At 57.3% G+C, this 27267-nt stretch overlaps 1 protein-coding gene across 1 annotated transcript in view; it reads left to right on the plus strand.

Annotated features, from left to right (window-relative positions):
- Positions 1-27267, plus strand: part of MYO7B (myosin VIIB) — a 90307-nt gene that overhangs the window by 41918 nt on the left and 21122 nt on the right. Inside the window, exons 13-24 of the mRNA XM_036320702.1 lie at positions 1491-1701; positions 2355-2490; positions 6353-6516; positions 9363-9500; positions 10863-11015; positions 11339-11437; positions 12862-12956; positions 21324-21408; positions 21569-21787; positions 22887-23054; positions 23685-23894; positions 24031-24171. Coding sequence (XP_036176595.1) covers positions 1491-1701; positions 2355-2490; positions 6353-6516; positions 9363-9500; positions 10863-11015; positions 11339-11437; positions 12862-12956; positions 21324-21408; positions 21569-21787; positions 22887-23054; positions 23685-23894; positions 24031-24171 — 1819 coding nt within the window. The remainder of the gene's footprint in view (positions 1-1490; positions 1702-2354; positions 2491-6352; positions 6517-9362; positions 9501-10862; positions 11016-11338; positions 11438-12861; positions 12957-21323; positions 21409-21568; positions 21788-22886; positions 23055-23684; positions 23895-24030; positions 24172-27267) is intronic.

Raw genomic sequence — 27267 nt, forward strand, 5'->3', positions numbered from 1 at the left:
GCCGCTGCGTGGCGGCTCCAGCCGGCTGTGCGGGCAGGGCAGCAGCATGGGCAAGGCTGGCAGAACCGCCCAGTGATGGGAGCTGAGAGGTGGCCAGGCTGTGGTTTCTGTCCTCAAGGGAGACAGTGGGCAAACCAAGCTGGAAACCTTCAGGAGCATGAGTAGTGGGTTGTGGGGGTCAGGCCATTGATGCAAGGAGCCCTCCCGGAAGGGGCCAAGGAGCCTTTGTGACAGGGTTGCAGTCTCAGCCTGGTGACCAGTCACTCAGCCATGCCCCCCACAAGTGTCCATGGAGCCCGCTCCGACCAAAGCGTGGGGAGTGGGGGACATGCCACCTGTGCCCTCACCTCCTGGGTCAGCAGATGTGGAACAGCCAGTCCAGGTCTGATGAGGTTTTGCAGCGATCAGCAGCCATCCTGAGCAGGACGGCCTGTCTGAGACCGGGGATGCCATTGGCCTGGGCGGGAGGCAGGAGAGGAGCGACTGCTAATGTGTAAGGACTCGGATGGGGATGGGGAAGCAGCCCGTGGAGAGGAGAGCGGCCCAGCCCAGCCAGGGGCCACTCTGGGACAGAGGCAGTCTTCCTGCTGTGTCCCTGGGTCCTGCCCGGGGAGGGGTGAGCTGGGTCTGCAGGTCAGAAAGCTCCTTCTATAGCAGTGGTTCTCAACCTGTGGGTTGCGACCCCTTTGGGGGTTGAATGACCCTTTCACAGGGTCGCCTAAGACCATCGGAAAACACATATATAATTACATATTGTTTTTGTGATTAATCACTATTCTTTAATTACATTCAATTTGTAACAATGAAATTGGGGGTCACCACAACATGAGGAACTGTATTAAAGGGCCGCAGCATTAGGAAGGTTGAGAACCACTGCTCTATAGCGAGTCCAAAAGGCCCGAGGGACCAGGGGGCAAGTCCAGAAAGACCGTGGGGCGCTCACTGGAGCAGGGGAGGTGGCTGTGCCGCGGCAGCAGGAGTGGGAAGAGTCAGGGCGCTTGCAGGGCAGAGCGTGCCCAGCTGGATTGGAATGGGGAGGAGGTGGGCGGAGGGGTCAGCATGATTCCTGTTTGCTGACTGCCCCCCGAGGGGAGGGCAGGGGCGGGAGCCCAGCAGCCACTCCTGAGTCTGCAGACGCTCCCTTCATGCCCAGGCCCTTGCCATAAGCCGGGCTGTTACACTGGTTCCCGGGGACCATTTCCCTGTCAGGGTAGGCAGCCCTGGCACAGAGCTCATGGAGGGTGGTGAGGAGCTGAGGCAGGGGTGGATGGCATGCCTTCAGAGCCGCTCCTTCTGTTAGCGTGCTTGCCGCAGAGGGAGGTGAGGTGGGGGGCGGAGCAGAGAGGAGGGAGGGTTTGTGCTGGGTGCACACAGCTGGCTGGGAATGAGGATGTGCGTCTGTGGTGCACCTGTGGGCTCTGCGCAAATGCCGGGGAGTGTGCTCAGGGCTGCGCAGGGCAGAGCCGACGCCCTCCCCACCCTGCCCGCAGCTTCGAGCAGCTCTGCATCAACTTCGCCAACGAGCACCTGCAGCAGTTCTTCGTGCAGCACGTGTTCACCCTGGAGCAGGAGGAGTACCGCTCCGAGGGCGTGGCCTGGGACTTCGTGGGCTACACGGACAATCGGCCCACCCTGGACCTGCTGGCCCTGAAGCCCATGAGCATCATCTCCCTCCTGGACGAGGAGAGCCGCCTCCCACAGGTGCGCCTGGAGCCCGCCCTCTGGTGGAGACCCGCCCATCAGTCTCCTCAGGCGGTTGGGAAACTCCCTGGGTGGCTCCTTTGCTCTGAAGTGGCTGGAACCTCTTCCAGGAATCAGCAAACCAGCCTCGCTCACCTCCCAGCCAGGCCTGCTCTCCCTCCAGGCCCAGCTCGCTCGGCAACCTGTCCCCCTCCCCACAGAATGACCCAGATCTCAGTCATTGGTCAGACTCAAGAGCGCCCCAGGGAGGCCTCCTGGGCACCCGCGGGCAAGGCCGCGGCTGGGACAGAGAAGGGAAACCCGCCTGTCCCTGGGGAGACCTGCCTGTGCCTGTGGAGACGCCTCTCAGATGCAGTCAGCAGGAGTTCTTCATCCAGAGAACAGGAAGCCAGGCTGGGCGCCTGGACCGTGGTGGGAAGGGTGAAGTCAGAGAGCTGGCCCTGGAGGGTGGCAGACCCAGTATCTGCCCAGGCTCTGCCTGGCTCATGTGACAAGCCCCGCCCCCTCAGTGTCAGTTTCCTGTCCGTAGGAAGGCGGCGGGTCATTCTGAGCGGTTGCTTTGGCCAGTGGGAGGCCCTGAGCTCTGTGGGTGCCCCGCTGCCCCTGTGGCTGGGCTCTGGACCTCAGCCCACAGGGTGTCTGTGTTCTCCCAGGGGACGGATGCCACCATGCTGCAAAAACTGAACAGTGTCCATGCCAACAACAAGGCCTTCCTGCAGCCCAAGAACATCCACGACGCCAGGTTCGGCATTGCCCACTTTGCTGGAGAGGTGTACTACCAGGCGGAAGGTAGGCTCGCTGCAGGCTCCCGGCTGCGCTCAGGAAGGCCCCGGAGGCAGGCTGGGACCTTAGGTCGTTCTGCAGAGCAGTGGGAAAGAGGGGATTGAATGGGCCAGGCATGTTTTGTTTTGGTTGGGTTGTAATAGTCTATTGAGTTATAATTCACATACCATGCGATTCACCCATTTTTTTTTTTTTTTTGGTTTAAATATATGGTTTAAATATATAGAAAGGAAGGAAGGGAGAGGGGGAGAGAGAGATAGAAACATCAATGATGAGAGAGGATCATTGGCCAGCTGCCTCCTGCATGCTCTCACTGGAGCTTGTGCCCACAACCCCAGGCATGTGCCCTGACCAGGAATAGAACTGTGACCTCCTCGTTCATAGGTCGATGCTCAACCACTGAGCCATGCCAGTCGGCATGATTCACCCATTTTAAGCACACAACTCAATGGATTTTAGTATGTTCACCCTGAGTTGTGTAACTGTTGCCACAATTTAAAACATTTCATCACCCCAACAAGAAATCTCCCACTCGCAGTTATTCTATGTTGCCCCCACCCCTCCCAGCCCCTGGCAGCCACCCCTCCCTCTCTGCGGGTTTGCCTGCTCTTCGTATTTCGTACGGACGGAGCCGTGGTCTCTGTGACTGGCGTCTGGCCCTGAGCACCGTGCTTCCAAGGCTATCCGTGTGGGCAGGTGCCAGACGTTGTCTCTTCATATCGCAGCGTAACAGCCGCGTTTTGTTTATTCCTCCATCAGTTGGTGGACATTTGAGTTGCTCCACTTTTCGGCTATTTTGAATGGTGCTGCTATGACCACTCATGTGCATGTTGCTATGTGGGCATATGTTTCCACTTCTTTGGGCCCTCCAGTTTAACTTTTTGTGTAACCACCAAACTGTTTTCCAAAATGGCCCCCCGTTTTACGTCCCCAACACCGACGTATGAGGGTTCCAGTTTCTCCGGGCCCTCGCCGACCCACGGCACCGCCTGCGTTTGGTGATGGCCGTCCTGGGCTTAACGTGGTGTCTCAGGTGGTTTGGGTCTGTGCCTCGTGTTGCCTGGTGGTGTCGAGCGTCTTTTCACGTGCTCACTGGCCTTTTGCATGTCATCCTTGGAGAAATCTCTCTCCAAATCCTTTGCCCATATTTTAATTGGGTTGTCCTTTTATTGTCAAGTTGTAAGAGTTTGTTATGTATTCTGAATATAAGTACCTTATCAGATATATAATTTGTAAATATTTAATTCTGTGGGTTATCTTTTCACTTTCTTAATAGTGTTCTTTGAAGCACAAAATGTTAATTTTGATCAAGTCCAACTTACCTATTTTTTTTATTGATTGATTTTAGAGAAAGAGGAAATGGGGGGGGGGGAGAGAGGGAGAAAGAGAGAGAGAGGGAAACATTGGTTTGTTGTTCCACTTGTTTATGCATTCATTGGCTGATTCTTGTATGTGCCCTGACTGGGTCTTGAACCCACAACCTTGGTGTTTCAGGACGACGCTCTAACCAACTGAGCTACCTCGTCAGGTTACCTATTTTTTTGTTGTTGCTCATGCTTTTGGTTTCATGACTTAGAAACTACTGTCCAAACCAGGACTTCCCCTGCGTTTTCTTCTAAGAGTTTTCTGACTTTAGCTTTACATTTAGGCCTTTGATCTCTGTGAGTTCCTTGTTGTATAAGTTGAGATAGGATCGAGCAAGGTTCTGACTGAGAAAGCAGGACCTGGGTGGGCCACCCTTGGGTGAGCCGAGAAGAGGGAGCCGTGTCCAGGGTGCAGCTGCGGCCGGAGAGCGCAGCACGACTCTCGGCTCTGATGCAGGAACAAGGACGTGTCCGGCTGGGTAGCTGGAGCCTCGCGGGCACACTGCTCAGTTGGAGAGCTGAGGTGGCACCTGCTCCCTGGCATCATTCCAGCTCTGAGGGCTGTGCCCCGTCAGGCTCCTGGGGCAGCCCCTCTCCCAGGCACTGAGCTCCCTCCCTCCCTCCCACCCTTAGCTCCTCCCCGAGCCCCCCCCCCCCCAGCTGTGCAGGGATGCACGGAGCACTGCACTAAAAGGTGGGGTGACTTAAAAAAAGGGCAGAGTGGGAGAGGAAAGTCGGGATCCCGTTCATGCAGAGCCAGCCCTCGGAGTCCCCGGAGCAGCCCCTCCAGGCCTGGCTCGCAGGGCAGCCTTGCCAGTGGGTCTGCGCCCACTGCAGAGCCAGCCCACTCTCATGATGGGGGGTGTGTCCTGTCCTCCGGGACCTGCCTTGCTGGTGGCTGGGGCTGCCCCAGGGAAGTCACGCCGACCGAAGGGCAGAGGTTAGGTCCTCACTCAGGAGGCTGGAGCCCCAGATCGGTGTCAGGAGGGCAGCGCCCTCTGAGGCCCCTGCCTGCGGGTGGAAGCTGCTCCGCATCTTTCTGTCTGTGCGTCTGTCCGGCGCTGCTCTTCCTGCGGCTCTGCCCGGGCTAGGAGCACCCGAGCAGCTGCACTTCAACCTCCCCACCTCCGACCACTTTACCTCCACACGGAGTCCCTCTGGTCCTGCGGTTAGGACTTCAACATGCGGGTTGTGGGGAGACCCGACTCAGCTGACAACACTGGCCTCCCCAGGTTCTGGGCGCTCAGTCGGAGCCCGGGCCCTGCGGGACCTCCCGAGCCCAGAGAAGGGCTGTGGACGGCCTGGGGGTCCCAGGCTCCCAGGTCCCCATAGTGAGTTACACATGTGCTTGCTTCCTAAACATGTCTGCTACAGCACACATATGCTCACACACACACATGCTCACACAGTGCACACACGGGCACACGCACACACGCAGCACACATATGCTCCCACACAAATGCTCACACAGTGCACACACACAGCACACACAAATGCTTACACACAGAGACACACGCACACACGCAGCACACACACGTGCACACAGCACACGTGCACACATGCAGCACACAACGCAGCTCACACACTCACTGCCTAAGGGAGCGTGCTCCCTCCCAGGCTGCACAGCCTAAAGGCTGACCTGACAGGGAGTAGCCTGCAAGCAGCTGGGGCAGTGAGACGCCCGACGTCCTGGGAGCCAGGAGGCCAAGGCGTTTAACTTCTTCCCTCCTCCATGTGGGTGCAGGAGAAGCAAAGTCGCTGCCACCCCGAGTTAGACCCCGAGGGCCCCAGGGGTTCGGTGGTCAGGCCTGACCGAGGGGACGTGCCCGCAGGGTGCGGACGGCGCAGCAGGTGTGGGTGACGGGGAGAGGTGCGGGCGGTGGACCCGCTCCGGCCCCTGCTGCCCGCGGCCTGGCCCCGGAAGCCGAGGCTGGGGGAGGAGACGGCAAGGCCTCAGAGCATCCCCGGCTGCACAAAGGGCCCGAGAGACGGTCTGCGCAGGGCTGTGGGCCCGGAGAGCCGCAGAGGGGACGGGGCGGCGCTGGAGCTGGTCTGGGCACCGAGCGGGAGCTGCCGCCTGGGTTGGGAGGAAAGAGCGTCCCAGACAGCATGTGGGGCCAGGGCACGGCCGGGCCGGGCCGGGTGACAGGGGCCAGGGCCGGGGGCAGAGAAGAGGAAGAAGTGCCCTGGGGGGGAGGGGCAGGGGCAGGGTCCGGTTGGGGTGACTGGGAAGGCCCTCGGCAGATGTGTGGCACAGAGCGGGGCGGCCACCAGAGTGCAGATAGAGACCGGGCGCTGGGCCAGGGGCCTGGATGGGGTGGAGTTGTGGGGTGGGGTCACCTGTCCATGTGACCTGGCTTGGTGCTGCGTGCAGGCCTCCCGCTGGCCACACACGAGAGGAGGCAGGGTGCAGGTGCCTCAGGCCCTGTGCCAGGCCCCCGCGCGGCCCTCTCGTGGGCTCACAGTGCAGCTGAGCCGGCGGGTGGGCGCCCTGCTGCCCACAGGCTTCTTGGAGAAGAACCGAGACGTGCTGAGCACAGATATCCTCACCCTGGTCCACTCCTCCCAAAACAAGTTCCTGCGGGAAATCTTCAAGTTGGAGTCAGCAGACATCAAGCTGGGCCGCGGGACTATCCGCCGGGGGCAGGCGGGGAGCCAGGTTCTCAAGGTGGGCCCCTGGCTGCCCCTCCCGCCCCCTCTCTGCCCCCCTCCGCCCCTCTCCCCCCTCTCCCCCCTCTCTGCCCCCTCCACCCCCATCTGCCCCCTCTGCCCCTCTCCCCCACTCTCTGCCCCCTCCACCCCCACCTGCCCCCCTCCTCCCCTATCAGCCCCTCTCCACCCCTCTCTGCCCCTCTCCACCCCCCTCTGCCCCTCTCCCCCATCCCCCCTCTCACTGCACTTCCCTCTCCCCCCTCCACCCCCTCAGCCCCTCTCCTCTGCTCTCTGCCCCTCTACCCACCCTGCCCCTCTCCCCCCACCCCCACCCCCTCTCCCCCCTCCATTCCTTTCTCCCCCTTCCCTCCTCTACCCCCTCTCCACCTCTCTCAGCCCCCCTCTCTCTGCCTGGGCCGCCTGTCAGGGCTCTCAGCCGCAGGGGAGGGAGGGACGGAGCCGGTGCCTGCTTCCAAGCATGGGCGGTCTTGCTAAGACACTTCTGCTTTTGTTAATATTGCTACGTGTCTCTATCAGCCTGTGTGTGTGTTCTGAGTGCTGTATGTGTTGAGGGTGTGCATGGTTGTGTGTGGCTACTGTAGCATGGGTGTGCATGGGTGTGTGTGCATGTGGCATGCGTGTGGTGTGTGTGGGTGTGGATGTGTGTGTGTGTGTAGTGTGGCTGGTGAAAAATGAGTTCTTTTGTGGTGTCATGAGGAAAGCAGGTCAAAGGCACCGCATGGAGGAGTTAAAATGTGATGCAGGATTTTATTGTGAGTTCGGGGACGGAGAGGGTGGGCAGGCGCTACAGCACTGCCCTGACAGTCCTCCATCTCTCTTCTTGGTCAGGTAAAGGACCGGCACCATTCACATGCTCCAACCCGGACTCCTGACTTTCCCCAGCAAACTCTGGGGGGTTTCCTGTCCTCTCTCCAATCTGATGCCTTTCCCATGTTCCCAGGCGAGGTCCCGCCCTGTCTCCGCACCCTGACTCCCACGGAGCATGCCCACAAGTGCCATTACAGCAGCCCGCTCCTCTTGAGCATGTGCCCAGCGAGGAGTCTCCTCCCGTCGCTCTGGTACCAGACCGGGCCTCAGCACCCCGGGGAGATGGTCCTATCCCTTCTGAGGATGAAGTCTCCTCTCCGGCAGTTCCCTGTAGTGTGTGAGCCTGTCTGGTGACAGTCAGCTGGTGGGGATGCTGCTGCCCTGCTCCCTGCTCCAGCTTCCCCGTTTAAGATGATCTAATCCCCTTTGCTTCCTTATGTTAACAACTAGCTCTCTTCCTCACGCTAATAACTACCTACCTGTGCTGACAGTAGGAGATGGGGTGCGCATGTGGTATATGTGTGCGTTTTGAGTGGTGTATGTTACACTGTACGGTGTATGTATGTGTGCTTGTGATATGTGTGTAGCATCTGTGGTGTGTGTGACTGAATGTGGGCGTTGTGTTTTGTGTGTGGTGTGTGGTGTGTGTGTGTATGTGTGTGGGGTGTGGGGGGTGTGGGAGGGGTGGGGGTGGCTGTTTCCAGGGAGAAGGGCAGAGCTCGGGTGCCCCCAGGGCAGCCTAGGATCCTGGAGGGGGGTTGCCTCCCCTCTGCCTCCCACAGCCAGGGCTGCTCCAGAAAAGCCCTGGAGGCTTCCAGTGAGGCCCTCCCACCGCAGGAGGCTGAGCCAGCTGATGGCTGAGGAGCTGAGAGAGCAGACAGAGGCCCTCTCTCCATGCCCCAATGAGCACTGGCCACATCACAGTGTCCTTGGCCTTTACCCCCACCCCTGCCGGAGCTCCCGAGGCCTCAGGCCCATGGCCACCTGCAGTGCAGGCCCAGAGACACCCAGGAGCCCCGAGGCTGTGCACGAGCCACCCGGCCTGAGACAGTGAGAGAACTGGCCTTTGCAGCTGGCGGGGCACAGTGCCCTGGCCCTCCAGCTGGCCGAGCACACTGCCCTGGCCCTGCAGCTGGCCGAGCACACTGCCCTGGCCCTCCAGCTGGCCGAGCACAGTGCCCTGGCCCTGCAGCTGGCCGAGCACACTGCCCTGGCCCTGCAGCTGGCCGAGCACACTGCCCTGGCCCTGAAGCTGGCTGAGCACACTGCCCTGGTGCTACAGGTGGCCAGAGCAGGGCCTGGGTGTTTCGGGGAGCAGGTGGCTGTGGAGGAAACGTGCATTGTTTTACAAACCAGGACAAGAGAAAAATGCTGCCCACTGTGGTTAAAGCCCAGTGACTGCATCCTCTCCTCAGAGGTGTCCAGGTGTGAAGACCTCTGCTCCAGACAGTGCAGTTTGGCAGCACACACCTGTGCTCAGGTGCACTGGGCCTTGGGAAGTTTGATGAAGGAGCATTGCCCACGATGGCATTGTACAAGACAACACTGCTCATGGCAAGGGGCTTGGGCCCTTGCACCTCTTGCGTCCATAAGTTACTACATGTATTTTAGAACGATACACATTAACTATAATGCATACAATGCATAGTATAAAACATTTTTTAAATATATAAAACCGGCGCAAAACTGGAACATGTAGGAGGGTGAGGCCAAAAAGTGAGCATTCCCAGTTCTGACATCCTCTTCTTACCCTGGCGCATCATCTCGTGCATCCCACTTGGGGGACCCCAACCCTAGACAGGAGGCAGGTGCCCCATCTTATCCCCCTCTGGGTCCTCATTATCCAATGGGGGTGCACACACTAGGCGCTTGGGAACCTGTGATGGATGGATGGATGGATGGATGGACGGACGGACGGACGGATACAGCCCACCCTCCCGAGGGACCTCGGCGAAGCTGGGGCTGTACTGTGGGTCAGGGGTGTTCCAGGTGGTGCTCCCCAGCCCGACTCAGACCCTGTGCTTCTGCCCACAGTCTACAGACTCCAGCAGGCAGCCTGCCACCTTGGCAGGCCAGTTCAAGCAGTCCCTGGACCAGCTGATGAAAATCCTGACCAACTGCCAGCCCTCCTTCATCCGCTGCATCAAACCCAATGAGCACAAGAAGCCGCTGGTAATGAGGGAGGCTGGGCACAGGGTGGGGCAGCTACTGGCCGAGTCCGAGGGCAGCTAGGGCCCTGTCATTCCCTCCCCCTGGGCCTGGACAGTATTCAAGCTGTCACCCACCCCATAGACAGGACACGGGGTGAGGTGGCCAGTCCACGCCATGCTCAGTCAGCGGCAGGGCTGGACTGCGGACTCAGCCCTGCCGCTGGCCCGCTGTGCACTTGGCCAGGGGCTTCCCTCTCCAGGCGGCTTCTCTTCTGAGAAGTTAGAATGGCAACTGCCTGCCTGCAGGGCGGGAGGACGCACTGCCGCTGCTGTCACATCCGCTGGGCTGGGGTTTCAGAGGCTGCGGCCACGCTGGGGGCCCTTGAGAGCGTGCTTCTCGCTTCTGTGTGGGGCGGGCGGGAGCCTGCTACCTGCCCACGGGCCCTTGGCCGTGGGCTTGGGAATCCCACCCGGAGGCTGCAAATACAGGACCCCCCAAACTAAAAGAGGCCGTCTGAAAGGAGAAACATCTTATAAGGGGCAAATGTTATATTAAATAAAGTGACCTTTTGAAAAGAAGAGAATTATTGAAGTTGAGGCTCTCCGGGCTCTCCAGAATGCATCCTCCAGGTCGGCAGTGCTCCAGGGCCAGGGCAGCGCCCTCTGCCCACACCCCGGCCTCAGGAGGCGGGTGCCCTGTGGGTGTAGGGGGACCCCGGCTGAAGGGCCGGCAGGCTCAGGTTCCAACCCGAGCTCAGGACTGAGGAGTGGGGCCCTGGCCTCAGGCGCCTCGCCTTGAAACTGGAGCTCGGTGTCCCCGCGGGGCTGTTGTAAAGACCACATGAGAAACAGGAGATGGGGGGAGGGGGTAACTTGCCCCAGAGGACATTCCGTGTGGCCCTGACCCACGAGCAGTTGCCTCTGGGAACCTCAGTTTCCAGGTAGGTAACTGCCTGCTGGTGGACTCCCCAGATTGGGGGGGTGCCCCCAGTGCCCAGAGACTCCTGGGCTGGAAGGTTGGGGGGGGTGAGCGGAGCCCCCACCCCCATGCCATGGCCACCCCCGCAGGGAGAGCCACCAGCTCTGAGTAGGAACTGGGCTGGGGCACTGCTGGCAGGGGAGGCCGCGTTCCTGGGGGGCGCGGCTGGGGCGCTTAAACGGGGTGGATACAAACACCGAGGGGAGGCGGTGGCAACGCTTCTGTTACCAACTGTGATCTCCTTGGAGACCTATAGACCCTCCAGCATGGACTGTTTCCCGACCTCCACCAAATATTCTCTCCAAAAGGGACTTCTAACCAAGCGCCGGCCCGTCGCTTTGGGGGGTGGGGGGGTCCATCTTGGGGGGAGGCCGCCCCTCATCCTCCTCTGGCCTCTGCCCACAGCTCTTCGACCGCGAGCTGTGCCTGCAGCAGCTGCGCTACTCGGGGGCCCTGGAGACCGTGCGCGTCCGCCAGGCGGGCCTCCCGCTCCGCTACACCTTCGCGCAGTTCGCGGGGCGCTTCGGGGTCCTGCTGCCCAGCGCCACCCGCCGGCAGGTGTGTGCTGGGGCCGCCGCCTGTGGGCTCCCCAGCCCCGTTCCCAGGGGGTGCCCGTGGCCCCTCCCTGGGCTCCCACCCCCGCCCCCTGGAGCCCTGGATGTGGGGGCTGCCCCGGCTGGAAGGGCGGGCTGACCTCCTGGTCGGAGTGTCTGTAGCCTATAGCCTACGCTCCCATATGGGGCATGTGGGGGCCACGCGGGCGGGGGAGCGGGAAGCCCTCACTGTCCTGCCTCAGGTTTGGGGTGCAGGGCCCGGGGGACCTCAGCCTCCGGCCTGCCCGGGTCCCTGCCCGCCCTCCAGCGCCTGCTTCTCCCTGGCAGCTTCGGGACAAGTGTCGGCAGATGACGCTGCGCATCGCTGACACGTGGCTGGGGACAGACAGAGACTGGAAAGTAGGAAAGACCAAAATTTTCCTGAAGGTGAGACCCTGCCTGCAGCCTTGGCCTCGGAGCATGGGGCCACCATGGGGCTCCCGCTGCCCCCCCCCCCCAGCTCTGCGTGTGGCCCCCTCAAAGGCACCCAAGGTTGTAGAAAGCAGAGTTGGGGGTAGGGGAGGCCGGGGAGGCCGGGGAGCCCAGCTCGGCCTGAAGAAGCTCAGGAGGCTTCCAGAGGGGCACCGGCCAGGCCCCAGGAGAAGGAGCAGAGCAGGAACGCCCAGGGCAGCCCCCTAGCCGAGTCCCAGCCCACCCGGGCTGTGCTGCCGGGAAGCTCTGCCTCCACAGGGGCTGGCGCCCAGGGTGCTGAGCCCTCGCCCAGCAGAGCTTGCTCTTGGGCAGGTGTGTGAAGCAGCCCCCCTCCCCCTCACCTGGGGGCCCAGCATCACAGAGGCCGCCTCGGTCCTGCTGCCTTCAGGCCTCGGGTCGCAGTGGGTCAGAGAGGCCCTGGAGGAAACCCCTGCCTTGGCTGGTGGGCAGAGGTCAGATAGGGAGGCCGCCGTAGCCATCCAAGCGCCCTCCCATCCCTGCCACCCTTCCCTGCCCCTCCACTGCCTCTTCCCCCTGAGCCCTGCTCGCTGCCCCAGGGCCTCCCGGGCGCCCTCTAGCAGCCCATTCACTACGCAGGTCTGTGCTGGGGCCTGGGGCACAGGCCTGAAGCAGGAAGCAGTGGCTTCCGATTCCCTTGGAGGGAAGGCCCTCCCCAGGGCGGGATACAGGAGTAAGAGGGTAACTGCTGGGAGGATGTGGGGGGCGGGCAGGAGAGGCCCTCCCCTCCACCTTCTTCCTCTCTGGCTGCTCCCTGAAGCCACAGCAGAGGTCTGGCCGCTCTGTGTCCCCAGTGCCCACTCAGGCACACGAGAGGCTCCGTGCTGCTTGACCCGAGGCTGACACAGGCCCCTGAGCCCTGGCCTCGCCCGCCCGGCCGCTGCCTAAGGCCAGCTGCTCTCCGTTCTACAAACACAGTCCCTGCCACGGGGTCAGGGTGGCAGCGAGGCACAGGGTCAGGGGAGCTCAGTGAGAGGGAGAGTCGCCGCCCAGGGCTGACTCTCACACCGACTCCTACTCCAAGGCCGAAGGGAACATTTTTCCATTGAGACTGGCAGGAGCCCATAACACAGTTGACTGCACCGTTCACATGAATTTGGGGAAATAAACCAACTTCCAGGAAATGTTGGCCCCCTCTTGGGCTCTCCAGAGCAGGAATGAAGTAGGCCAGATTGAGTTCACAGCAAGAAGAGGTGGAGTGGGAGGTCCTTGCCTTGGGGCTGGGCCCTTTGGCAGCTTCCATCTCTGAGCCACATTCAGCCCACGTGGTCCTTCCCCTGCGTGGCCTCCCGGGAGCACAGCGACAAGCCTGAGGTGCAGGGTGAAGGGGGGCAGCCGCATGCGTGTCTGTCCCGTTGCAGGAGCATCAGGACGCTCTGCTGGAGGTACAGAGGAGCCAGGCCCTGGAGACAGCCGCGGTCAGCATCCAGAGGGTCCTGCGGGGCTACAAGCACAGGTGACAGCCCTGCCCCCTGCCCCCCGCCCACACACACCCGCCCATCACGTGCCCTGGGAAGACCTGCAGCCCCCAAACCAGGGACTCAGGTTCCTGCCCCCCTGCCCCTCAGGACCTCTGACAGGGACACTAGCCTGTGGTGCAGAGACGTCGGAGGCATTATCTGAATGCTCGCTTGTGGGCCATGTTTGGTGGTGGTGGTGGGGGGGTGGGGGGGACCCACTACATAAGCCAGAGTCAAATGAAGTGTCAGCTCTGGTCTCAACTATGTTTTGATGTTCTCCTCCAATTGTCTTAGAGCAGTGGTCAGCAAACTCATTAGTCAACAGAGCCAAATATCAACAGTACAACTATTGAAATTTATTTTGAGAGCCAAATTTTTTAAACATAAACTATATAGGTAGGTACATTGTTATTAACTTAATTAGGGTACTCCTAAGGCTTAGGAAGAGCCACACTCAAGGGGCCAAAGAGCCACGTGTGGCTCGCGAACCGCAGTTTGCCGACCACGGTCTTAGAGAATTTATGAGTTTGGGTTTATGAGGTGGTCAGTTTTGGAGGTAAGAAAAAAAACTCTTTGACTCAGTTCCCTGGTCAGTAAGAAGGTAACACTTGAATTTCAGTTCAGGTTCAGCAAATCAGCAATATTACTGCCTTCCTCACCCTCACCATGTCCAGAAGGCTCTCCAGGCCCACAGATCGGGTCTCTGTACTGTCCCGTCTGCTTATCACCAACATAGAAAGGACTGGAAACCCAGACATGATGCGAAAATTGGAGAACAGCCGACCCATGAGAACAGGGGCTGTGGACACCTTCGAGGAAGCTAATGAGGCAGGGACATGTGGCTCGGAAGCCAGACCCTGCTAACACTGGTCTCGTCAGCAGCCAGCATCAGGCCAAGCAGTTGTCAGCCAATGGTCATTGGTACCAATTCAACACCAACAGGCATTCCCCACGTTAAGTGTGGTGAAAGGAAACTTCATTCAGTGCCAACAGCGCAATTGTGATACAACACAGCTGTAGACCAGCACAGCTCAGCAGTGTTACCCCTCAATTATACAATCGCATGGCTCTGAGGCAGCCCTAGGGTGAGACCCCCCACTCCACCCCCACCCACCCACCCACCCACCCTCTGGCTAGACAGTTCTGCTCAGCTCTCTGTTCCAGTGAAAATGCAGTTTGCAGTCTTGGTGTAAAGAGAAAGTGCACTCTCCCAACCAGAGGAGAGCTGACTTACAGAGAGAGAAGTCCCACCCCTGATCCCTGCTTGGTCCATCCTCATGCAAATGAGGACTCCAAATCTCACAGTGCAAAAAGCACTGTCCAGGTCAGAATGTAGCCACTCTAATTAGTGAGTGAATATGCTAACGAGGAAATAGCTGTGCAGCTCTGATTGGGCCAGGAAAGTCTCCTGCTGGTGAAATACAATCCCATGAACTACCAATACTTCCTAAGAGGGGCTCAGCCAGCTGGAGCACAATGCAAGCAAGCCGGAAGCTCAGGGCCAACTTCTCCCTGAGCGGGGCTGACAGAAGAGCCTCTGTTTAGCAATGACTGCTGGGCTCGGCTGATCAATTTGAGCCCAGTTAGCCACCAGGAGCCTTTCTCACAGGTAGGCTTATCCTTGGGGCCAACACAGGAATGCACAGGCTGCCTTCCCAGAGCAGTCAGAGACAGGCAGGGGCAGCCCTCCTCACTTTTGGTGCATTTTCTTTACTTTAATACTTTTTAATTTTTCAATTACAGTGGATATGGAATATTATATTAGGATCAGATCTACAACTCAGTGATTAGACGCTTACATAACTTACAAAGTGATCACCCCACTGAATCCAGTGCCCACCTGACAGCACACATAGTTATTAGAATATTATTGACTGTATTCCCTAGGTTGTACTTCACACCCCCATGACTCTTCTGCAGCTACCCATCTGTGCTTCCTAATCCCTCCAACTTCCACCCATCTCCCCACACCTCCCTCCCACCTGGCAACATCAGTATCTGCTCTGTTCCTAAGAATCTGTTTCTGTTCTGCTTGTTCATCTATATTGTCCTTTAGATTCCACACGTAAGTGAAATCATACGGCATTTGCCTTCCTCTCTCTGACCCATGTTACTGAGCACAGTACTCCCTAGGGCCACCCATGCTGTGCAGGTGCAAGATTTCATTCTTGTTCTGCCTGGGTCCTGTTTCATGGTGTATATGCAGCACGTCTTCTTTACCCGGTCGTCTGCTGGTGGACGCTTAGGCTGCCTCCACAGCTTGCCTGTTATAAATGATGCTGCAACGGGCAGATGAATGTCTTTGTTGTAGTGTCCTGGGCTTCTTTGGATAAATACCCAGAAGTGGAGTTGCTGGGTCATTCTTTGTCTCTTGTTATTTAAAGTCTATTTTGTCTGGTATAAGCATTGCTACCCCAGCTATTTGTTTGTTCCAATTTTCATGAAATATCGTTTTCCATCCCTTTATTTCAGTCTGGGTGTATCTTTCGAACTGAAGTCGGCCTCTTGTAGATAGCACATATCTTGTTTAGTTATCCCTTCAGCCACTGTATGTCTTTATTTTATTTTATTTTATTTTTTTTAATCTTCACCCAAAGACATGCTTAGAAGAAGGGAGAGAGAAAGAAACATTAATTGGTTGTCTTCTGTACATGCCCACAATGGGGACTGAACCTGCACCTTAGGGATGTGCCTGACCATGAATCAAACCGCAACCTTTAGATGCACAGGATGATGCTCAAACAGCCATTTAAATTTATTCATTTATTTTTTATATATTTTTATTGATCTCAGAGAGGAAGGGAGAGGAAGAGAGAGATAGAAACATCAATGATGAGAGAATCATTGATCGGCTGCCTCCTGCATGCCCCCTACTGGGAACTGAGCCTGCAACCCGGGCATGTGCCCTTGACTGGAATAGAACCCGGGATCCTTGAGTCCGTAGGCCAACGCTCTATACACTGAGCCAAACCAGCCAGAGCCATCCATTCACATTTAAAGTAATCCTGTATAATAAAAGGGTAATATGCAAACTGACCCTAACAGCAGGACAACTGGGAATGACTGGTCACTATGATGCACACTGACCACCAGGGGGCAGACGCTCAATGCAGGAGCTGCCCCCTGGTGGTCAGTGCACTCCCACAGGGGGAGCTCTGCTCAGCCACAAGCCAGGCTGATGGCTGCCAGCACAGTGGTGGTGGTAGGAGCCTCTCCCGCCTCCTCAGCAGTACTAAGGATGTCCGACTGCAGCTTAGGCCTGCTCCCCGCTGGCAAGTGAACATCCCACGAGGGCTCCCGGGCTGCCAGAGGGATGTCTGACTGGCAGCTTGGGCCTGATCCCCCAGGGAGCAGGCCTAAGCCAGCAGGTGGACATCCTCGAGGGGTCCCAGACTGCAAGAGGGCATAGGCCAGGCTGAGGGACCCCCCTGAGTGCACAAATGTTTGTGCACCAGGCCTCTAGTTGTTGATAAATATGTATTTATTGCTATTTTAGTTTCATAGTTTAAAAATTTTTTTTCTCCTTCTAAAAGAAGGCCCTTTAACATTTCTTGTAATACTGGTTTGGTGGTGATGAACTCCGTTAGCCTTTTCTTGTCTGGAAAGCTCTTTATCTATCGTTCAATTCTAAATGACAGCTTTGCAAGGTAAAGCAATCTTGGTTGTAGTTCCTTTCTTTTTATCATTTTGAATATTTTTTTGGCAATTCTTTCTAGCCTACAAAGTTTCTGTTGAGAAATCAGCTGACAGTCTTATGGGAGCTCCCTTGTAGGTAACTAACTGCTACTTTTAAGATGCTGTCTTTAACTTCTGGCACTTTAATTATGATGTGTCTTGGTGTGGACCTATTGGGTTCATCTTGTTTGATACTCTCTGCACTTCCTGGACTTATATGTCTTTTTTCTTCACCAGGTTAGTGAAGTTTTTCACCATTATTTTTTCAAATAGGTTTTCAATTTCTTTCTCTCTCTCTTCTCCTTCTGGCACTCCATGATGTGAATGTTGGTACACTTGAGGTTGTTCCAGATACTCCTTATTCTAGCCTGAATTTTGGGGGTTCTTTTTTCTTTTTTAAGTGTATTTTTATTGATTTCAGAGAGGAAGGGAGAGGGAGAGAGAGATAGAAACATCAATGATGAGAGAGAATCATTGATTGGCTGACTCCTGCACACCCCACCCTGGGGATCAAGCCTGCAACCCGGGCATGTGACCTGACTGGTAATCCAACCATGACCTCCTGGTTCATAAGTCGATGCTCAACCACTGAGCCACACTGGCTGGGCTGACTTCCTTTTGATTTTTGCTATTCTGATTGGGTGTTTTCTGCTTCCTTATCTTCCAAATTACTGATTTGATTCTCTGATTTATCTATTCTACTATTGATTCCTTTTATGCATTCTTTATTTTAGTCATTATATTCTTCTTTTCTGGCTGGCTCTTTTTTATGTTTTCTATCTCCATTCTTATGTTCCCTGTCTCTTTATGGACGTTCTCACTAGTTACTCGTCCCCTAAGTTCACTGAGCATCCTTATAGCCAGTGTTTTGAACTCTGCATCTGATAGATTGCTTGTCCCCATTTTGTTTAGTTTTTTCCTGAACTTTTGTTCTGTTTTTCCAATTGGAACATGTTTCTTTGTCTCCTCATTTTGGCAGACTCCCTGAGTTTGTTTCTATGTATTAGGTAGAGCTGCTATGTCTCCTGGTCTTGGTAGAGTGGCCTTGTGGTGTTCTGTAGGCCCAGGGATGCAGCCTCCTTGGTCACTCAAGCTGGGCACTCCAGGTGGGCTATTTGCACCCATCTGTTACAGCTGAGCCTTGAATGCTGTTGGCATGTTAAGGGAGGTATTTACTCCCAGGCTGGCTGGCTGCGAGGACTGGCCACAACCACAGCAGAGGATCTGCTGTGCAGGGGCTGACCCTATAGAGCAGGACTCACTTTAGCAGGGCTCTGGTGCCCAATGAGACTGAGAAGTATGTTACCCATGGCCCTAGCTTGTGTGCCTCAGTGGATAGAGCATCAGCCTGCGGATTAAAGGTTCTGATCAAGGTTGTGGGCTCGATCCCCAGTAAGGGGCGTGTAGGAAGCAGCCGATCAATCATTGATGTTTCTCTCTCTCTCTCTCTTTCCCTCTCCCTTCCTCTCTGAAATCAATAAAAATATTTTTTTAAAAAAGAAGAAAAATTTGTGTGTCACTCGTGGAGGAGGTTGGGTGAGGCTCTGGAGAAGCTGTCTTCTGGGTGAGCTGGCTCTGGGGCCTCCCAGGAGATGTAGTTTCAGGTCAACAGCTGCCTGTACCCTGCCCGGGCCACCCGGCAGGAGCTACAAAGCAATCTGCTTTGTGCTGGGCTTGGAGATGCCAGGGAAAGGCCAAGCTGTTAAAGAGGCTCTCTGTCCCTTTCTCCCTCTCCTCTCCTTCGGTATTTGCACTTATCCTGTTTGGAGTTTGCTCAGTTTCTTGAATCTGTAGGTTTATATCTCTTGCTAAATTTATGAACTTTTTGGCTATTATTACTTCTAGCACTTTTCCAGCAATGCCTCTTCCTTTTTTCCTTCCGGGACTCCAGCGACACAAATATTAGGTCTTTTGTTACAGTTCCACTGGTGCCTGATGCTCTGTTCCTTCTCTTTCAGTTGATTTCCTCTGTTTTTCAGGATGTATAATTTCTACTGCTATATCTTCAAGCTCACTGACTCTTTCCTCTGTTCTTTCCATTGTGTGCTGAGGTTCATTTTACTCATTGTGGTATTTTTAACTCTAAAATTTCAATTTGGTTCTACTTTATTTCTCCTGTTTCTTTCCTGAGACTTTCTATTCTATCATTAGTTTCAAGTGAGCATTGTTGGGCGTTTTTTATAATGGCTAATACCTCTGTCATCTCAGTGTTGGTCTCTGTTGATGGTCTTTTCTCATTAAAGTTGATATTTCCCTGGGTTTTGACATTTTGGGTATTATGTTATAAGAATTATGTGTCTTGTTTAGATATACACTTTTAGCTATCTTCCTCTGACACCATTCTGGCAGGGGAAGTGGGTGGCACCCGTTTGCTGTCTAATAGGGTGAGATCCAAGTCCTCCAAGAGCCTCCAGGGACTGCTGCTGGCTGGGAGCAGAGTCCTAGCTGCCCACAGGGCGTCCGCTGGCACCACTCTGGCTGAGAGGACATAAGGGCCTCATTACTGCCCCCAGTGCAGCCTCCACCGATCCCATAGGGAAAGGAGCAGCCTTGTTACTGCTGCGGGAGATAGAGCCTGATCCTCCACTGGGTCTTCTCTGACACAGCTCCCACATGGAGGGAGAGGGGCCCCCATTACTGCCACATGCTGGCGGGGATCCAGGTCCCCCAGTGGTTTTCACTGACACTGTGGGGGAGGTCATTATGGCACACAAGGATGGCTCCTACTCAGCCTTCTCGGACAGGCCCTGGTGAGGGTGGCGGTCTAGGCTCCCTCGGGCACTCTCTGGTGCGGGCACCACAGCTGTTTCTGTGGTGCTTCCCTGGAGTACACGGGTGTTACCTGACCGCTTCCTGTCTTGCTGACCTGTTCTTTCTGGACCTTTTTGGTAGAAAACAAAGGCTTACCTTGGGGCTTTCTGCTCTGTGCCATTGCCATTTCTGGATTGCTGACTTCTTCAGCTCCTAGTCTGGAGTATGTGAGGCAGAAAGAAAACCCCCAAAAGTTATATCTTATATTCTTCCTTGACTCTGAAGTCCCTAGCTGGTCTACCATCTTCCCTTCTCAAAGTCTTCTTCTGTTTGCTTTATATGTCCTGTCGAGCGCTTTTAGATGTAGTCAGGAGGAGTGATAGGCAAAGGTGTGCCTCCTCCATTCCCTCAGGCACGATCCATTGGTGATGGGTGGTGTTATTGTTGTTATGGCCAATACAACCAGAGAAGAGACTACTTTAAAAAGGCAGAAACCAGAGTTCTTCAACCCAACACTGTTGACACTTGGGAGTGTAGCTTTCTGTTGTGGGCTGTCCTGGGCATTGAGCAGCATCCCGGGCCTCCACTCAGATGCTGACAGCACCTTGTCCCAGCCCATCACACAGCCAAAACCCACTGCCATAGTGGGAAGGAGACGGGTTATTTTTAGATAATTCAGTTGTTTACTTTGACCTCATATTAGAATCATCTGTGTATATACATGCACCAAAATATTACATAGCTATGCATATATTCAACCACAATTCAGACTTAATTAGACTGGGTGGGCCACAGACATCAGTAAGTATTGAGGTTCTCCAGATGGTATTTTCTTATCCCCCCCCCCCAATTTTATTGAGATATAATTGACATGGAAGACTGTGTGAGTGATATGTCAGGAAATGAGTACCACAATACATGTAATTAACATCCACCATTTCGTATAAATTTGAAAAATAGAAATAAATTTTTTCCTTGTGATAAGAACTGAGGACTGACTCTTAACGACTCACATGTACCAGGTACAGTGTTGCTGCAGGTCCTGCTGTGCATTAGGTCCATCCCTAACACTCCTCTGGGACCTGGAAGTCCGTAACCGCCCCCCCCCCCTCCCCCCCGCAGATGATTTTAAATGTTTGAGATCTGCTGTTCTAAACCCAAGAAAATACCCTAACATTATCAGAAGTGATAAGAAAACAAAGTTAAGTGTGAAATAAAAGATACATCCGTGTGTGCCAGGTTCCCCCAGGGTGTCCCCCAGAGGCCTGCCCTCCCGCGCAGGGAGCAGGGGGGGGAGTGGGCCTGGCAGGCTCCCTCCGCTCGGTCTGCCCACCGAGGAGCCACTCATGACACTGGGCTGCTTGCTGCCTGAGCCTGGCTCAGTGAGCAGGGGAGGGAGCATTTTGCAGGAATAAAGTGTTGGCCACGGGTTTTATCCCTTCATAGATCTGGGGTGGGTGGGGGCGGGGGGATGTTCTGGATTATTCTAAAAGGTGGACTGCCCTCAGCCACAATGGCAGTTACGGGCAGTGGCTCTAAGTCCTGCCCTGCTCTTGGCTTACAGAAGAGGATTATTGTGTGGGTTTATCTTCCCCAACAGTTCCTTAGACATCTTCCATTCAAAACCAGTTTTTAGCCTAACCGGTTTGGCTCAGTGGATAGAGCGTTGGCCTGCGGACTCAAGGGTCCCAGGTTCGATTCCCGTCAAGGGCATGTACCTTGGTTGCAGGCACATACTCAGTGGGGAGTGTGCAGGAAGCAGCTGATCGATGTTTCTCTCTCATCGATGTTTCTAACTCTCTACCCCTCTCCCTTCCTCTCTGTAAAAAATCAATAAAATATATTTTTTAAAAACCAACAAAAAAAAAACCAGTTTTTACCCACAGACTTACACATGTCTGAGCTGTCCGCACCTCTGACCTGCAGTCTCCTTCTAGGCGGGAGTTTCTGCGGCAGCGGCAGGCGGCTGTGAGCCTGCAGGCCGCGTGGAGAGGCCGCCGTGCGCGACAGGACTTCAAGCTGGTAGGAGAGCTCAGGCGGGCCTGGGGGGGTGGGACACGACACAGACCGGAAAGGCTGTTCATCTGAGCCGAGAGCTGAGAGTTGCCATGGGAAGGCCATCCCTGGGCCACCCGCCCCCCGGCCCAGCCCCTCGTGAGCGCGCATCTCTCTTGCTCCTCAGATCCTCTTGGGGTTCGAGCGCCTGCAGGCCATGGCCCGGAGCCACCTGCTGACCAGGCAGTACCAGGCCGCGCGGCAGAGGGTGGTCCAGCTGCAGGCGCGCTGCAGGGGCTACCTGGTGCGCCAGCAGGTCCAGGCCCGGAGGAGGGCCGTGGTGGTCATCCAGGCACACGCCAGGGGTATGGCTGCCCGACGGAACCTTCGGCAGCAGAAAGCCAATGTAGGTGGTCACTGCCTCCGTGAGCAGGTGGGGACGGCTGGGCCCCGTGGGGAGGACGGGCGGGAGGACGGGCAGGAGGAGTGAGCAGCAATGTTGGCCCCTCATCAGACAGTCCTGCCCCCTCCCTGTTCAGAGATAACTACAGCTGGCCTTTGTGCCACCCCACCCCGGGTCAGAACCCCCCCCCCCCGGTCAGGACACCCCCTGGGTCATGACACCCCCTCCAGTCAGGACACCCCCACCCCCTGGGTCAGGACACCCCCTGGGTCAGAACACTCCCTGGGTCACGACACCCCCTGGGTCAGGACACCCCCTCCAGTCAGGACACCCCCTGGGTCAGGACACCCCCGGGTCAGGCAGCAGGTCAGGCTTCTACTAGAACCTGGAGACCGGGCCCCCGAGCCCCTCTGCTTAGCCTTGGGGATCTTCCCAGCAGGGCTGTGGTCATCTGGAAGGTGCGGTGAGCTGGGGAGGCCCCAGTTCCTGGTTACGGTGCCGTGGCATGACAGCCCAGGGCCCAGAAATGCCAAGAGAAGCTTGGAGTGTCTGGGCAGGAGAGGCTGGCGGGCGGGGAGCGGGGCAGTAGTGCCTGCTCCCATTTGCCCCAGAGGGCACCTGAGACCAAGCCTCCATCCGCTGGACACTGAGAGGAAGGGGGTTAAGATGGAAATAGGCGCCCTGAGCAAATCGCTATTTCAGTGCCCAGGGCGAGGAAGGGCATGCACCCTCAGGTAGGCGCAGCCTGCGTCCGCTCCAGGCGACCAGCAGGCACAAACCAGCTCGCCTGGCAGTGGCTGGGTGCTCTCTGAACAAAGACCAGGTAGGCTTGAGCCTCGGGTTAAAGCGAGGTTCGGAGGCCCTGGATTTGAGGTGGTGCCTCGGGGAGCCTGTGGGTCAGGGACCAGCAGCAACCTCTGTCTCTGGACCTGCCCCTCCACGGGGGCAGAGAGCCCGGCTCACCCAGTCACCAGCTGTGGACGTCTAGGACTCGAGAGGAACATCACGGGTTTGGGTAGATGATGGCAGGAGCAGGGGATTTGGCTTCTTAAGGCGCTTGCCCAGCAGAGCCTGTGCTAACCTCCCCCTGGTGTGCACGCAGGGGCTGCCGGCCACCACCAACCAGCAGCCGGGCCCCAGGGCTCCAGCCGCCAGGAAGCGCAAGTCAATCTATGACACCGTCACCGACACCCAGATGGTGGAGCAAGTGTTTGGCTTCCTCCCATCCATGATCGGGGGGCAGGAGGGCCAGGCCCCCTCCCGCTTTGAGGTAAGATGGGCCCTGTCCTTCAAGGTCCAGCCGGGCCGGGCCAGGCCCACGCAGTCCAGACCTGTTGATCTCTGGGCTCACTGAGAAGCAGACTCAGCAGGGAGCTGGCGGGTGGGAGCAGGAGTGTGCTCTGTGGTCCCGGGTGGATGTGCAGAGAAAGGGGAGAATGGGGCTCCAGGTTCCACCCTTCCCAGGTAAGCAGGCTCTTACCTGCCAGTGCCTTACTTCCTGGAGCCTTTCATATGCACACGCAGCTCTCCCCTGAGGCCGACCCCTTCTCTCAGAGCACCTGGTGCTGTGCTCTGCAGTGTGGCTGGGACCTGAGGCTGGGACTTGGGCTCGGAGGAAGCATGTCTGAGGGGCAGTGCAGGGCGGGAGGCCAGCAGCTCCCAGGCGGTCCTGCTGCGCACCACACCTGCTCACGACGCCGAGGCCTGTGCTTCACACCAGGGGCCACCGGGGTGGGGTGGGGAGGTCTCAGACGCAAGGGGCAGTGGGGAGCGGCACATGGCTCTGCACGGGTGCCCGGCCAGACACACCTTCTCGGGGCTCCCTGGCCTGAGATGCCGCCTCGGAAAGCACAGCTCGGAGAGGAAGGCTGATGCTGGTCCCTCCCCTCCTGGTCCCCAGGACCTGGAAACAAAGACTCAGCAGCTGCCCGAGGTGGACCTGGACGCCGTCCCCGCGCTGGACGAGCCCGAGGACGACAGGGACGGCCTGGCCGAGTACAGCTTCCCCAAGTTCGCGGCAACCTACTTCCAGAAGTCGGCCAGCCACACGCACGTGCGGAAGCCCCTGCGGTGCCCGCTGCTCTACCACGAGGACGACGCCGACTGCTCGGTACGCAGCGCTCCGCTCCGGCGGCTCAGGGCCCGTGGCCTCAGCCTGCGCTGTGGTTCAGAGCAACGAGCAGGGGCAGGTCCTGGGGCCCGGCCGCGCGCTGGGCTCCAGCAGGCCTCTGTCTCCCTGTCCGCAGGCCGCCCTGGCTGTGTGGAGCGTCATCCTGAGGTTCATGGGCGACCTCCCCGAGCCCGTGCTCTTCGCCAGGACACGGCCGGCCCAGGACGCCGCGGGCAGGGAGGGCAGCGCCCGGCCTCCACAGCACGGATCTGCACAGGTACATGGGTGAGGGTGGTGGCAGCAAAGGGCAGACACCCTCCAGGTACCCACCAGCCCACGGCCCCGGGGAGGCAAGGCACAGAGCCCCCCATCGGCTCACCCTTAAGCCCCACGGTCATTGCTGGGGTGGGTCCCAGGCTCCGGTCCTTGGGTTCCACTCAAACAGGACACGAACGCATGTAACAGCGATAACAGCAGACGTCCCCGACTGGCAGCGTGCCGTGTGCCAGCTGCTTCTCTCCAGCCAGTCTCAGGCACCAGGCCTGCAAGGCAGGGGTTACCTGTTTACTTAGCAAAGAGCTGAGCAGGGAAGTGAGCCGCTGCCAAATCGCAGGGAATCGGGGGGCAGAGCTGGGCTTAGTGCGCTCACGACCAAGCTCTCGGCCAGCGTGCCACCGCCCTCTGACGGAAGGCGAACTGACAGAAGTCCTCCCTAAAGCCTAGTTCCATGATGTCATCTTAGATGAACCACCCAGACCGGCCACAGGAATTACCCAGCAGCCACAGCTCTTGGCCCGCCGATGGCGGGAGCCCACGCCGCCCATGGTCAAGTCCTGGTGCAGACTGCAGAGAGCGCTAGGGGCACCTGCAGCCCAGGGTGCCATGGCCAGAGGGGCCTGGAGTACATGGAGGTTGCCCAGGCGTGGGCTGTGCAGTGTCCCCATGACCTATCACTATAACACAGCCCCCGAAGTCAGCAGCCTGGGACAGACCCTTATCTCACACTTTCTGAGGACCAGGCGGTGAGCAAGGCAGGTCTGCGCGAGTCTCTCCTGAGGCTGCGTCATGTGGACAGGGCCGCCTCCTCTCCAGGCATCCCTGGGCTGCGGAGCTGCTTCCCAGAAGCCTCCCTCCCCACCCCCACCCCCACCCCTTGGCTGTTGGCAGGAGCTTCGGTTCCTTGCCACCCAGGCTGCCCGAGCTCCTGGTGCTGCCACCTAGGGCTTCCTCCCCAGGCAGTGACGTGAGAGGCAGCCCGCAGGCAGCTGGGTGCCTGGTCTTGGAAGTCACACACCATGGGCGGCAGGACGGCAGGAGGCCAGCGTCCCTGGGCCGCCTGTGGGGCTGGCGCCCTGGGGGCGACCTGGGCAGTCCCGCCACGGCCTGGGAACGCGGCAGGCTGGCTTCCCAGTCAGACCTCACGTTTTCATTTAAAAGTCCGTTCTTCACTCAATGAATTGATTTTGCACTTCTGTCAAGAATCGGTGGTGCAAATCTGTGGGTTTCTTTCTGTGTCTCTTCTGTTCCATGGGTCGATGTGCCTCCCTCTGCCAACGCCATGCTGTCCTGTCGGCTGTAGGCATACACTGTCTTGAAGCTGCGCACACTGACTCCTCCTGCCCATTATTCTCTTTCAAAATGATTTTGCTATTCTAGGTCCCTTGCCTATCCATATACAGCTTAGAGCAGTGATGGCGAACCTATGACACGCGGTCACAGGTGACACGCGAACTCATTTTTTTGGTTGATTTTTCTTTGTTAAATGGCATTTAAATATATAAAATAAATATCAAAAATATAAATCTTTGTTTTTAAGTTAGGGTTTTTCAAAATGCTGACACGCCGAGCTCAAAAGGTTCGCCATCACTGGCTTAGAATAATCTTGCCCGTATCCACAAAAGTTACCTTGCTGGTAGTCTGATGGGAGTTCTGTTGTATATCAGTTTGAGAATTGACATCTCTACTCTGCTGAGTCTCCGAGCCCATGAGCTCTATGTATTTGAATCTTCTTTGATTTCTTTCACCAATGTTTTGTAGTTTTCAGTGCATATGCCCTACATGTGTGTTTTTTTAAAATATTTGCACATAAGGGTTTTTTAGAGATTGTAAATGGCTATATATATCTACACTAATAAAAGAGAAAAATGGTAATTGGCGTACGGCGCTACCCTTTTCATTGGCTAATCAGGGCTATATGCAAATTAACTGCCAACTGAGATGGCAGTTAACTGCCAACAAAGATGGCAGCTAATTTGCATATGTAGGCAAAATGCAGGGAGGCGAAAGGGAAAGCAGGAAGAAGCCCCCTGCCACTGACAGTGATCGGAAACCCAGGGGGGAGCTAAGAGCTGGGGGGCAGGGCAAAGGTGGCCCTGGGGCCGCCTTTGCCCTGCCCCCGAGCCATGATTGGAGAATCAGGTGCCCTTGCCGCCCTGGCCAGTGATAGCAGGAAGTAGGGGTGGAGCCAGCGATGGGAGCTGGGCACGGTCGAAGCTGGCAGTCCCGGGAGCTAGGGGTCCCTTGCCTGGGCCTAAAGCGGAGCCCACGATTGTGGGGCCGCTGCCACTGTGGGTCCCCGCTGCCCGGGCCGGACACCTAGGCCAGAGGCCTTAGGCCTGGGCTGGGGCAGAGCGGGAGATCGCGGGGCTGCTGCCGCTGTGGGTCCCCGCCTCCCCGGCTGGACGCCTCTGCCAGAGGCGTTAGGCCTGGGCAGGGGCGGAGCCTGCAACGGCGGGGAGCTGGGGGTCCCCTGCCCAGGCCTAATGCCTCAGCCAGAGGCGTTAGGCCTGGGCAGGGGCAGAGCCTGCAACCACGGGGAGCTGGGGATCCCCTGCCCAGGCCTGACATCTCTGCCGGAGGCCTCAGGCCTGGTCAAGGGGCCGATCCAGTGATTGGTGATCGGAGGGTGATGAGGGTCAACTCCTCTGGCTAAGGCATCAGGCCTGGGTGGGGGGCGGAGCCGGGGATTGGAGGGATATGATGGTCCCCTTGCCCAGGCCTGAAGTCTGGGTCAGAGGCGTCAGGCTTGGGTGGGGGGTGGAGCAAGCGATCAGAGGGAGATGGGGGTCTCCTGGCCAGGCATGATTCCTGGGCCAGAGGCCTCAGGCCTGGGCGGGGGTCAGAGCCAGTGATTGGGGGGAGATGGGGGTCCCCTGTCCAAGCCTGACACCTCTGGCGGAGGCGTCAGGCCTGGGCAAGGGGCCGATCAGGCGATCGGAGGGTGATGGGGGTCTATGCCTCTGGCCGAGGCATCAGGCCTGGGCAAGGGGCAGAGCCAGCAATTGGAGGGGTCTGGGGGTCCCCTGCCCAGGCCTGACGCCTGGGCCAGAGGCATCAGGCCTGGGCTGGGGGCAGAACCAGTGATGGGGGGAAA

Source organism: Myotis myotis, unplaced genomic scaffold (genome assembly GCF_014108235.1).
Source record: "Myotis myotis isolate mMyoMyo1 unplaced genomic scaffold, mMyoMyo1.p scaffold_m19_p_8, whole genome shotgun sequence".
In the NCBI taxonomy this organism is placed as follows: domain Eukaryota; kingdom Metazoa; phylum Chordata; class Mammalia; order Chiroptera; family Vespertilionidae; genus Myotis; species Myotis myotis.